The following is a 12,333-nucleotide window of genomic DNA, read 5'->3' as shown; positions in this document are numbered from 1 at the left end:
GGAATCCAGGGACCACCTCTGAGGAGCTGCAGGGAAAATGTCTGATCCTTTCCAGGGGCGGTGGGTGGCCGAATGGGGCAGAGCCACAGGTGGAGCAGCAGGATGAAGACAACTGTCGACTTCTGAAGACAGGCTTGGACAGTGGCCTAAGCAGCGTGGAAGCTGGGGGAAAGTACTGTGAGTCATTGTTCATCCTGTTAGATAGTCACCTGCAAAACTACAAAACAGAGACACAAGCAGCGACAACAAGGGGTCAAGAGTTCATAGGTGGCCACAGCCATGTCCGTCAAGGGCTGCCAGAGCCTCCACTCTGTGGCCCGTGGGATGATACTCTGACGCAGCTGCCCCCCCCAGCATCCTGATGCAGCTGCCCCCCCCCCAGCATCCTGATGTACTCAGCATCCTGAGCTGCTTTGAGCCTCATGGCCATGTCTGTGGGAGTGGGGGGGGGGGCACTTTTTTTTTTTGCGAACATTTGGCACCTATGGGCTACACTGTGTTTTTTAAAGGCACAACTTTGCGCCCCTGTTAGGGGTGTTCCCAGGCTGAAAGTGTTTAGGGAGCTGACTAACTCCAGCCCCACAAACTGCCCACAACCATGCTAGTGTAGTGGCCTATGCCTCAATTGTGCTGACAGGCAGCCACTGCGTAGTTGCACCAGCCCCTGAGAGTAGCACAGCGGCATTGGGAACCTGCGCCTACGTAACTGGCTCTTATACCAATGCCACTCAGTGATATGTTGGCGTAAGGATTAGTCCACTCCCTCAGCACCTTTGACACATACCCCTAAGGTTCGCCTTAGGACTGTGCTGTAAATTTTGCAGCAGAACAGTGTAAAGATTGCTATGGTGATTGTAGTAGTGATCCCCAGTTGTTAGCAGTAATAACTGTGGATTGCTGACTATCTCTAATCTCTGAAAATATATTTTGAATTTTTTCTGCCTGTCAATGTAGGTAGGATATTTTCAGTTGCTTAACAATGGCTAAGCGCTTGAGATTGGATGATGGGATTTCATAGGCCTTCTCCTCACCCTCTCTGGAATGTAGATTCAGCACCACCAGTAGATCTGTCACTAATAGTTATGTTGCAGTTATTAGCCCAAGTTGGCCCTAATGAGGCTTCTTCCTTAACTGCAAAGGTGGATTCAGCCGCTCTTGAATTAGACGCTAGGACCGTGTTGGTGAACCTATGGCACGCGTGTCAACTCCAGCATGCGTAGCCCTCTCTGCTGGTACGCGCGGCTCCCGCCCCCTCCCTGCCCTCCCTGCCGCCCAGCTGGGTGGCTGGGGCTTTGAATCGCACTGCGCTGCCGCGCAGAGCGGTTCAAAACTCCCGCCCCCTTCCCTGCATTCCCTGCTGCCCAGCTGGGCGGCTGGGGCTTTGAACTGCGCTGTGCTGCCGGTCGGAGCAGTTCAAAGCTCCCGCCCCCTTTGCTGCACTCCCCACTGCCCAGATGGGCGGCTGTGACTTTGAACCGCATCGCGCTACCGCGCGGAGTGATTCAAAACTCCCACCCCCTTCCCTGCACAAAGTGTTGGCACTTTGCAATAAATAAGTGGGTTTTGGGTTGCAGTTTGGGCACTTGGTCTGTAAAAGGTTCGCCATCACTGCGCTAGGAGAAGAGTGTGTCTGTGATTATTGCAGATTTTCAGCTGGAGCCCACTGGACTTCATCTCATGCTCCCTCCAAAAACCCTGGAGCTGCTTGGGCGTGGGAGTAGATAATGTTAGAATGGCGCAGTAGGAAGATCCAAAGTGTAAAGCTTCTTAGGATGAGCCCAATTGGAAGTGCTTCAAAATGCTCATAGTGCTTCAGAGGAATCACATAGTCCAGGAGCAGTTCCTTAAGCACCGTTAAACAATTGGCAGTGCTAACTTTGCCGTGGCTCTCAAAGGGTAGAAAAAATAGTCGTTACGATGCAATTTTGAATTTATTACAGAAATGTATGCCTCTGACTCGGTCCATTTGAGGCACTTGACATTTTAAAAATGTTTCTTGTACTCTAAAAATATTCAGCTGTTAGTCATCATAGAACAGAAGTCTTGGTAGAGTTCTACCTTTGGAGAGTTTTGAAGAAGGATGTTAGTCTTTTAATTCATGTTGTTAAGATCAGTGAACTATTATTGAAGCAAGAGCAATTCAGGTACAAGGACATATATTTGAACAGAAGATTAGCACTTCTCTCTGACTTGCCAATGTTGCATCTGCAGGGATTGTTTATATTGGAAGCATTCAGGTATTAGAATTCCCTTGCAGTCTGAAGTGTTAGTCTGTAGATAATGTTATTTGGCTTCCCTTTTTGGCACCAAAGCAATAAGATCAAGCCAAAGAGTTCCACTGCTGAAACTATCCCAGAATAGGTATGTCAGCTGCCAAATTCAGCACTTGCCAAAGCTCTCTCACAAAAAGGCAAGAGAGAAAGTTCTGTTTCATACTCCCAAGAAAAAGATCACACCACAGCACTGCAAGTTGTCTTTGTTTTTATCGTGTCATCACTTAATATTAAATTATGCTTATTAGCAATGTGAGTTTTGCCCAGTACTTTAAGTTGTTGTTTGTTGCTGTTAGTATGTGATTTTGTTCAATATGGCACAAGAACACAAAACACTGAGACTAAGTTTGTAATTCAGAAGTGTTTTTATCTTGCCAAGTGAAGTGCAGTCTTTCAGGATTTTATGACTACATGCAAGTGTAGTATTAAATAACCTTCCCATCCTTAGTACTGGTGAAGTTAATTTTTACACAGTTCTATACACTTAATACTTTTTATTTTAATCTGGCACATCTGCTGTTTCTTCCTATCCAGCCTTTAAGCTCCCTTTGAAATATTTTTATACACCTTGTTTTCAGCTCTTCAGAAGATCTGTATTAACATATTACATGTCAGGTTAAGTTTGTCATGTACAAATTCCAGCAATTCGTTCAGTTTTTAGTATTTGCTGCAGCCTTAAGGAATGGGACATTGGAAACTGCCACCATGGTGTTATTACTAGTGTTTCATAGTATGATATTAGAATTTATACCTTCTTAATGGTTTGGGAATGCCATTAAGCTTTTATGAAAATGAACAATTGTTTTTGAATTAGGAGCAGAGACTTGGTTACTGATCTCTATTGAGAACTACACAGACGGAATATAATCCTGCTAGTTCTGCTGGTTCACTCAGTCACCTTCGATATTATCAACCATAGTATCCTACTGAGTTTCCTCTGCTCTGGGATTGGGGAGGTACTGTGTTATGGTGGTTCAAATCTTGTTGGTAGGTCAGTCTCAGAAAGTGGTGCTTGGGGACTCCTGATGTGCCCCATGATGTTTGGCCTGTGGGATTCTGCAGGGTTTGAGCTTATCCCCAAGCTGTTAATTATCTACATGAAGCCACCAGGAGAGGTCATCAGGAGGTCTAGGCTGTGGAGTCACCAATATGCAGATGATACCAAGCTCTGCCTTTCTTTCCAACCTAATTCTGAGGATTCGGTTGATGTTCTGAACTGGTGCTTGGAGTCAGTAATGGGCTGGCTGAGGCTGAACAAGCTGAAACTTAATGTTGACAGGACAAAGGTTCTCTAGGTTAATAGAAAGGCAGACTTGGGACTTGAGATCTCTCCTGTGTTTGATGGGATTATACTCCTCTCGAAAAGCCAGGTTCACAGTTTGGGAGTGCAGCTTGACGCAGCAGTCACCTTAGAAAACTCTGTGGTTTGGAGTGCTTTTGTGCAGCTTCAGCTGTGCGTCAGCTGCATCCATTCCTGGTTTAGTCAGATCTAGCCAAAGTGATCCGTGTCTTAGTTACATCTAGGCTGAACTATTGCAGTGTGTTCTACTTAGGACAACCTTTGAAGGGTGTTTGGAAACTGCAGCTAGAAGAGAATGCTGTGGCTAGACTGCTGGTCAGGGCTAGCTATTGGGAGCGTGAGACCCATGTGTTACAAAGAGCTTTAATTTAATGAACAATTAAGAACCCAGTATATCTCAGAATTATTTGCAGTCATACCAAACTATTCCTAGTGCTGTGTGCCTTCCATATCCCCAACTGCATTTGATTGTTTAAAACAATGTAGTAACAGTTTTAAAATAATTCCTTCTGCAGGTTGAAATGGTGTATTCCTTGTTATCAATGCTGGGTACTCATGACAAAGATGATATGTCCCGAACTTTGCTAGCAATGTCAAGCTCTCAAGACAGCTGCATAGCCATGCGCCAGTCTGGATGTCTTCCCCTCCTCATCCAACTTCTACATGGCAACGACAAAGACTCTGTTTTGCTGGGAAACTCCCGGGGCAGTAAGGAGGCCCGTGCCAGGGCCAGTGCAGCACTACATAATATCATTCATTCGCAGCCTGATGATAAGCGAGGCAGGCGAGAAATACGTGTCCTCCATCTTTTAGAGCAAATCCGAGCTTACTGTGAAACATGTTGGGAATGGCAGGAAGCACACGATCAGGGCATGGACCAGGACAAAAACCCAAGTATGTTGGCTATAATGCTCAAAATGTTACAGATATATTGCAAAAGCAGTATGAAATATTATTAATGTTATGGCTTTGTATGTTGTTCAATCTTCAACGAACAAAAAAGGTTTAAGGGTATATAAAATATGTGACCTACATGCATTTCTTAGCGTACCATTTTTAAAAATCAATAAATCTGATATATTTGGATGTAATCTGAAGTATGTATGTGTTGGTACAATTTTCTAAGTAAAATAATAGTTTCCCATTACTCTTTCCACATTGTGTTCGCCTATAGTAATACTAGTTTCTGGACAGGAGGATGTTTTGGGTGATACAAATACTATGTCTGACTAATTCAGTGCAGTCTAAGATTTTTCAGTGTTTCCTCTTAAGTCTTAAGTTCTCTGCTATCAATGTGAACCAAAGCAGCTGTCAAACAATACAAAATTAAGGGGCGGGGCAGGAACCACCGCTCAATTTACTGTATTGGCACACAAAAATTATGCACAGCCACATAAAAGGACCAGTTCAGAAGGTAAACATAGGTCACTCCGAAGCAGAGCACCTTCTGTTTGTCCAATCATAGGATCCAACCCCGTGGGTTACTTGCCTCCTCTGTTATACTGTAGCTCAAATTATCCCCACGAATTCTACTCCTGGGGGATTGGAAACACTCCAGAACAACACATATTGTGGATCAGATTGAGGTCCGCAGCGAGAGGATGGAACCAGCAAAAATCACTCCTCCCTTCCAATATCAGAAACTTAGTGCAGGACTGATGCCAAGGCGTAGTAGTTAGAATGGCTTTTTACTTTGCTGCACTGGTTATGCAATAGTTTTAAAGCCTGGCTGCTAAATGTACCTAATTAATCCAAATGAATAACAATTATTTTTCTTGTTGTGACCCAGTGCCAGCTCCAGTTGATCATCAGATCTGCCCTGCAGTGTGTGTTCTAATGAAGCTTTCATTTGATGAAGAGCATAGGCATGCAATGAATGAACTTGGTAAGACCGAAATTGATTACTCTGCAACCCCCCTTACACATTTTCTCTCCTTGTTCATACAGTTGCTAGACGTTTTGTGTCTCATAGCTAGAATGAATTAAATTGATGTGCAATATAATGAAGCAATCACTTGTCATGTTTGACTGTGTGTTTAGATGAAGTGGGTCTGTAGCCTCATTTTGAGAGTCAAAAACTTCAAACTCTCCTGCCTCAAACCCCCTTCTGGCCGTATGGTCCCAGGGCCCCACCCAGCTTTCCCCAGGACTTTTCCATGTATCCTCGACAAATTGCACCACCCTTTCTACCAAACTCTGGGTTGCAATCTGGCTCCCCCTGCCCGTTGTACCAGCCCCCACTACATCCTCCCTACCCACTCTTTGCTGGTTAGCCAACCCTGCTGTTAATGCATCCGGTTCCACATTATGAAGATGACCGTGTGCCATCTCCTCCTGCTGAGTAAGGAACCATACAGCTCTGTCTCCAAAGACATTGTTTTATTTTGGAGTCTGTTCTCATGGACATGAATGTCCTCTTTTAAAACCAGAATTGGTATGCCAATAAAGGTATTGAAACTGAAAAAAAAGAGTCAAAAACTTAAGTAAATGTAAAAAGTGGTGCTGTTTGAACATTTGTGGTCTATACTTTCTCTTAGTTATTCATTTATTCCCCAGAGGGGACCCAAAGAGGCTTACAACATTATCCCTTTCTCCATTTTAGCCTTCACAAATACTAGCAGGATTGGTGTGGAAGTCACTGCTATAGCCTGTGTCTACTCTATGGAGTTTTCAGTTTGATGAGCACAGAACTTAGATGTGTTTTCAAATAAAATAAATCTTTAACAGCTGCGCAATTATACAAGATATACAAGGAATACAGTCTAAAAGCACTTTTATGAGTGAAACAAATTCATTTTTAATCTAAATGTTTGAATATCATTAATACAGTGTACTGTATGGAAAATACATTCTATCCACATTAATCTATTGTAGATACAATTTGGTGGCATTTTTAGTCTAATGGACTTCTTGCGATATGAGTTTTTGTAGGCAAGAAGCTATATCAGATGTATGAAGTATATTCTGTAACTCTAGTTGCTTTAATTTAAATGATCTGGTGAATGCCACATATTTCCCTGAAAGCAAGCACACAATCTACAGTCCAAGAGTGGAAAGTCCAAGTACATAGAGAAGATCACTTTACATAGATTAGTGTCCCCCCCTTAATACACTGTAACAACCAGATGATATTTGCATTTGGAATCTGCATAGTATAAGGTAGAATTTCCCCCCTGCCTTTTCAGTGTGTGATTAATGGTAATGATGGTTTTGAAAAAATACAAGTGTTGGTGAATTGTACAAATTCATAATAAATACTCCAGATTAACTAACCTAGAGTAAAAGGGTATGGTTGTGTGCTTATATGTTATCTATCTGTAAATTCCTCATGTGATGGTGGGAAGTACCATCAAGTTGCACCGTAGGGTTTTCAAAGCAAGAAATGAACTGAACTGGTTTTTGCCATTGCCTGCCTCTGCATAGCAACCCAGGATTTCCTTGGTGGTCTCCCATCCAAGTACTAACCAGGGGCAACCATGCTTAGCTTTCAAGATCTGATGAGATTGGGCTAGCCCGGGCCATCCCAAAATTCCTGAAACCAGCTCCTGTTCTGATTTTAAGCTGCATTTTTAATTTTTATTTCAGAGTATATAGTGGCATATGCCTCTTGTCCTGAGGCCGCATAATTGTATATAAGCATTGCTACTCAGAAAAAACTAGCAGTGATATTACATATATATGATTATTTTATTTGAGATGTTTGTTCATGAAAATGTTGCCTTTGGATATTTCTGCCTACTAGAAATCCAAGGCCACAATCCAAACAACATTTAATATACAGTTAGCCTCATTTACCTCAGTTGGACTTACTTCAAAGTAAACATGTTTAGGATTGCACTGCAAGAGAGCCAAAGATAACATTCTATCTGTTTAGATGCAGCTCTTTAAATATTCCTAGTGTCCAGCGGTGACCAGACAAAATGTCAGTCATGCTTGAAAGTATTCTTGGGACAATAGTACAAAATAAATATATAGCAGCTTTGAATGCTTGGAGTATCATCTTACCATAAACTGGATGATGAAAGGTATGCAGATAGGAAGTTTTATTTAACTTGGAACATATTGGTCAGTTTTCTTCTTCCTTGAATTCCTGCTTCTGTGTCCTGATATGTCCTGTGTCCTCTTGTTCTTTGACACCAGTTCTCAATTAACTTGAATGGCTTGTAATTAATCCCTTGCATCACCTTTGGCATTTTGGTGAAGAAATATTAGTTCGGAAAAATAGTTATTTCAAATGCTTCTTTTATAGGTGGTTTGCAGGCCATTGCAGAATTACTGCAGGTGGACTGTGAAATGTATGGACTTACTAATGACCACTATAGTGTCACATTAAGACGATATGCTGGAATGGCTCTTACAAATTTAACTTTTGGCGATGTAGCCAATAAGGTAGGCTTATTTTGTTCCTTAATATTAAGAGTTGGGAGTTCAGAATTTTGGTTGCTGGGATTAACTTTAGGCTGTAGTGATATAGCTGAGTATGGAGTAGAGTTTAGCAAATAGCTGTGTTACATGCTAGATTTACAACACTAAAGGGTGTGTCTTATAGAAGCATGAAATTGGTGTCTAACCTTTAGTTTGGTTGGTCAATTTAAAGTAGGAATTAAGTCTCTTTGCTTGGGTTTTTATTTTTTACAAAGCATACTGTTATTGGCAGTTACGAAGATGGATTCTTGGTAGTTGAAATAAAGCTTACTGAAGTGGACTTTCAAAAAATGTTTGTCAGTTTCTTTAATCTACTTGCATCATTTAAACTGATAAATTCTGTACTATAGCTACAAATTTAATTTTACTATCAACAAAATTATTTATTTATTTACTAGATTTATACCCCACTCTCCCTAGAAATAAGCATTCAGTCTTCTATTGATTATCAGAGAGTGGAAGTTTAGTTAATTTTTTGGGTAGAGGTTGCATATATAGGATAAAAGGCCTTATTTCAGTTATATTGAGCTATAGATCTGGAAATCTAAAAGCTTTATTCTATTTTCTGCTTTATTCTGCTTTTTTCCATTTCCTTATCATATAATACATATATATATATATAATTTTTATTGAAAATAAAAAAGATTGCACACAGAAATTAACATTTAACTTCCTGTCCTAAAGGTTGCTTAATAATTCTCTTAATCTTTCTCTGCCTTTTCAATAGGCTACGTTATGTTCTATGAAGGGTTGCATGAGAGCTCTTGTAGCCCAGCTAAAATCCGAAAGTGAAGATTTACAGCAGGTAAATATTTATTAGTATTTATTAGTCTCTATTTGTTTGTATTTTCCCAGTTGCTGTTTCCCATGAATTTAAACCAATTTTCTTCTAGTAATCAACATACTTCTGTTCTTCCTTTCCAGAGTTCCCTTATGATTTTTTTGTTTCATTTGATTAGGTGATTGCAAGTGTGCTGAGGAATTTGTCTTGGCGAGCTGATGTGAACAGTAAGAAGACCCTTCGTGAGGTTGGAAGTGTGAAAGCACTGATGGAGTGTGCTTTGGAAGTTAAAAAGGTATATCTTCAAAGGCATACTTTGAGTGTGTCTCTTAGATCAAAAAAGAAAATGGTACCTACCAATAACAGAATAATATGCTTGCCAGTGGGTATTGTATCGGTCTGTTTCTGTTTTATAGTAGCCAAGATTTTTCAACACCCCAATTGGATTTTTAGAATGGGCAACTGTCAACGGAGTTGTTATAAGATAACTAGCAAAATAAAAATAGCTTAGTCTTTGTCCTTTCTTACAGCTTTAAAATCTCGATCCTTGTCTCAGTGAAGTCAAGAATAAAATCTACCTAAAATCTACCACTAGTTTAATTTGGTTAAGTGTGTGCCCTGGGATTCTAATTCAGTGTTGTCTTTGCTTTCTCTGCAGGAATCCACCCTAAAAAGTGTATTGAGTGCCTTATGGAATTTGTCAGCTCATTGCACTGAGAATAAAGCTGACATATGTGCAGTAGAGGGTGCTCTTGCCTTTTTAGTGGGCACTTTGACTTACCGCAGCCAAACAAATACTTTAGCCATCATTGAAAGTGGAGGAGGAATATTGCGTAATGTTTCCAGCTTGATTGCTACAAATGAGGATCACAGGTAAGCTACTTAGGTACATATGCAGTAAAGCTTATGCAAACTTTATTTTATTGCAACTTCTCGCTCTGAGGCAGGAGGGCGTCTTCAGCTTGGGTTATTTACTTTTCCTTGCTAGGGAGGCAGGAACAAAAATTCACTAGGCCTTCCTGTCTCCTGGGGGAAATGACCCCCTCCTTCCTGAAAGCTCCAGTTTTGTTTCCTGCCTTCAATAGGGAAGCAGTGTTTGGCAGTGCCTCACTGCCGTTTATGCTTAAAGAAAGGGAAACTGTTTGTCTTAGATTAGAATTAGATTATAGTGACTAGTGGGGTGTTTTCGCCCCCTTGTATGTCCCCTCCCTTGTCTGTCGGCTCCCACACCTTTTAGGTGCTCGTTAATTTTTTCCCGCCTTTTAAAAAAAATGGTGGCCCCTATTGATGACGAATATGTTTTGTCCAAGGACTTAGACCTGGGGCTTCTTACATCAGCAGGGAAGCTGTTGCAGGCGGGCTTTTGACTGGCGAGCCGACATGGTCTCCTGCTAAGGAGAAAAAGTGTAGCAAGGTGCCTTCTAAGAACGACAAGGGGGCAAAGAAAGCCAAGCGCTCCTCACAAACTATAGCACGGCAACAGGGAAGCGGGGCAGCTTCTAGCCGGGCGCCAAAATGTACCACTCTGACTTCGGTGGCTGAGAGAGTCAAGATTGGCGCGGCTGCTAGCCGGTCTCCTGCAATCTCCAATCTGCCTTCCAATACCCGCGGTGAGATCAAAAGCACGGGTGCGGCTGCTAGCCGGTCACCGGGGACAAACAGCGCGGCTCCTAGCCCAACTTCTCTAGTGCCTCAGAATACTTCCTCCCCAGAGAGAGATCGACCCGTCCCACAACCAACCCCGCAGACCAGTGCACCGACCCTGCCTTCGGGTGGTAACGTACAACCGTTCGCGGGGCTTTGGCAGAGAGGGGTTTGGCGGCATTGAGACTGGAGCTTACTGATATTTTTTTGCAGCGTTTTAGCAGAAGGCTTACGAGCTATTCAAGTCTCCACCTCCCCCTCCTTGCATGACCTTAATGTCTCTCATGATCCTCTGGAAAGATCGAGCTGCGAAAGGGTCAGAGAACGATCACAGGTGGTAAAGCGGGGAAGTGTACCCTCATCCTTTTAAGACCTCTCATTCTGCACATTCAGGGCCAGTTCAAGCTCAGATTGTTTCCACAGGAATTTCCTTCTCTTCTATCAAAGACCCTAGCAGCGTTAAATCTCTCTGAGGATCAAGACGCTCAACACCCACCCACCCCCGACAAATTGGAGGGCTCCAGGGAAGGCACGCAGTCCTATCTAGGGCTATACCAGTCCCTGATTACTTCACCAACCTGATCACATCAGAGTGGGAAAAAGCCGCTGGCTAGCAAACAAATGTCACTTATGATGAAAAGGTTTTACATGTTGGCCCCTGCATCTGCTCAAAGAGAGCTCATGACTCAGTTACGGCAGCCCTGGTAGAAGTACTGTAACTCCCGGAGGGGTGGTGGTGGCCCTTTTAAGAGCAGAGCTCGCTGCTTTACTTAAAGATGCCTTCACTGAAGGCTTGGGGCAGTACAGCCTCCTCCCCGGCTACCTCTCCGCGGTTCGCCTGTCCCTATTGCTAGCTGGCAGACCTCATTAATGGGTACAACAACATCTCTCCTCCTGTCAGTGGAGGGGGGGGGATGGCCCTTTTAAGAGCCCCCCCCCCTCAGCCTTCCCTTCCGGTGGTTGCCGTTGTTAGAAATCTCTCGAGTAGGGGGGTGTTTGGGGGTAGCGGTTTGTTTGTTTAATTATCCCCCCCGCCGGGGGTGCTATTGAGCATAGTTGGATTTCTTCAGAAGAGAACTTAACACCTGCCAGGCACTGTGAGCAAACTCCTAACTCAACGGGAAGCACTCTGCACACGATCAGAGGCGCTCTTTATGGTTGTCTCAATGGTGCGCCACAGACATAGAGTCTGGGCAGCTGTCCAGGAGGCGAGAGGTCGGCCTGTGGGTCTGCGTGTGTTTCCGGAGGCGCCTGGTTCTTGTGGCCGTTTTGGGGGCTGAAACTGGCATGAAGCCCCCTGGGCAAGTGAGCCAGGGCTTGCCAAGAGTTTACCCCAGAACCAGGCCGGTGCCAGGAAGCAGCACGAGTGTGAGGCACTAAGCAGGGGCAACGCGGACCTAGCGACCTTTGCTGCTAGAGCCTTGGTTACAAGCTCTGAAGCCAGAAGGTCGTTGGGTTGTGCCCTTGCCAGGCGGATCACAGACCCAGATCAGTCTTAATGGGTTTCCCCTACCAAGGAGGGAAACTATTTGGTGGCAATTCAGAAAGGCCTTCTGGGCAGAAATCCCTGTCAGTCCTAACAGTGGCTTCTCCAGCCTGGAGGGACAAGCTCAGTCTCCTCCAGGACAGCACAGGTTTTCAATTTGAGAATGTTAACATATCACGGATTCCACGGTGAATCACAAGAACCACGTAAACTCTTCCCAACGGCTTTGCCACTGGGGAGGGCACATCGATTCCACTACAAACTCTCTCATCCTGCCAGAGACAAGGTACATAAAATGTACTGTGCAAGATGTGTCCTACTACCAAGGAGATGATAAGGTCTCCTTCTTCACAACTCATGTCCCTGGCAAAATTACAGAGCCTTACGATATCGTCTATTCTAGCTGTGCAAGGATCAAGGCTCT

At 43.4% G+C, this 12,333-nt stretch overlaps 1 protein-coding gene across 5 annotated transcripts in view; it reads left to right on the top strand.

The window, feature by feature from the left end:
- The window catches only part of APC (APC regulator of WNT signaling pathway), an 81,830-nt gene that overhangs the window by 58,328 nt on the left and 11,169 nt on the right, over positions 1 to 12,333 (top strand). For all 5 annotated transcript variants that reach the window (XM_056848749.1, XM_056848747.1, XM_056848751.1 and 2 more), the window contains 6 exons: positions 4,089 to 4,467; positions 5,363 to 5,458; positions 7,823 to 7,962; positions 8,726 to 8,803; positions 8,958 to 9,074; positions 9,438 to 9,652. In XM_056848749.1, coding sequence (XP_056704727.1) covers positions 4,089 to 4,467; positions 5,363 to 5,458; positions 7,823 to 7,962; positions 8,726 to 8,803; positions 8,958 to 9,074; positions 9,438 to 9,652 — 1,025 coding nt within the window. The remainder of the gene's footprint in view (positions 1 to 4,088; positions 4,468 to 5,362; positions 5,459 to 7,822; positions 7,963 to 8,725; positions 8,804 to 8,957; positions 9,075 to 9,437; positions 9,653 to 12,333) is intronic.

This window comes from Euleptes europaea, chromosome 4, assembly GCF_029931775.1.
Source record: "Euleptes europaea isolate rEulEur1 chromosome 4, rEulEur1.hap1, whole genome shotgun sequence".
In the NCBI taxonomy this organism is placed as follows: Eukaryota; Metazoa; Chordata; class Lepidosauria; order Squamata; family Sphaerodactylidae; genus Euleptes; species Euleptes europaea.
Note: the sequence above shows the minus strand (reverse complement) of the source record. Positions and strands in the feature narration are given on the sequence as shown.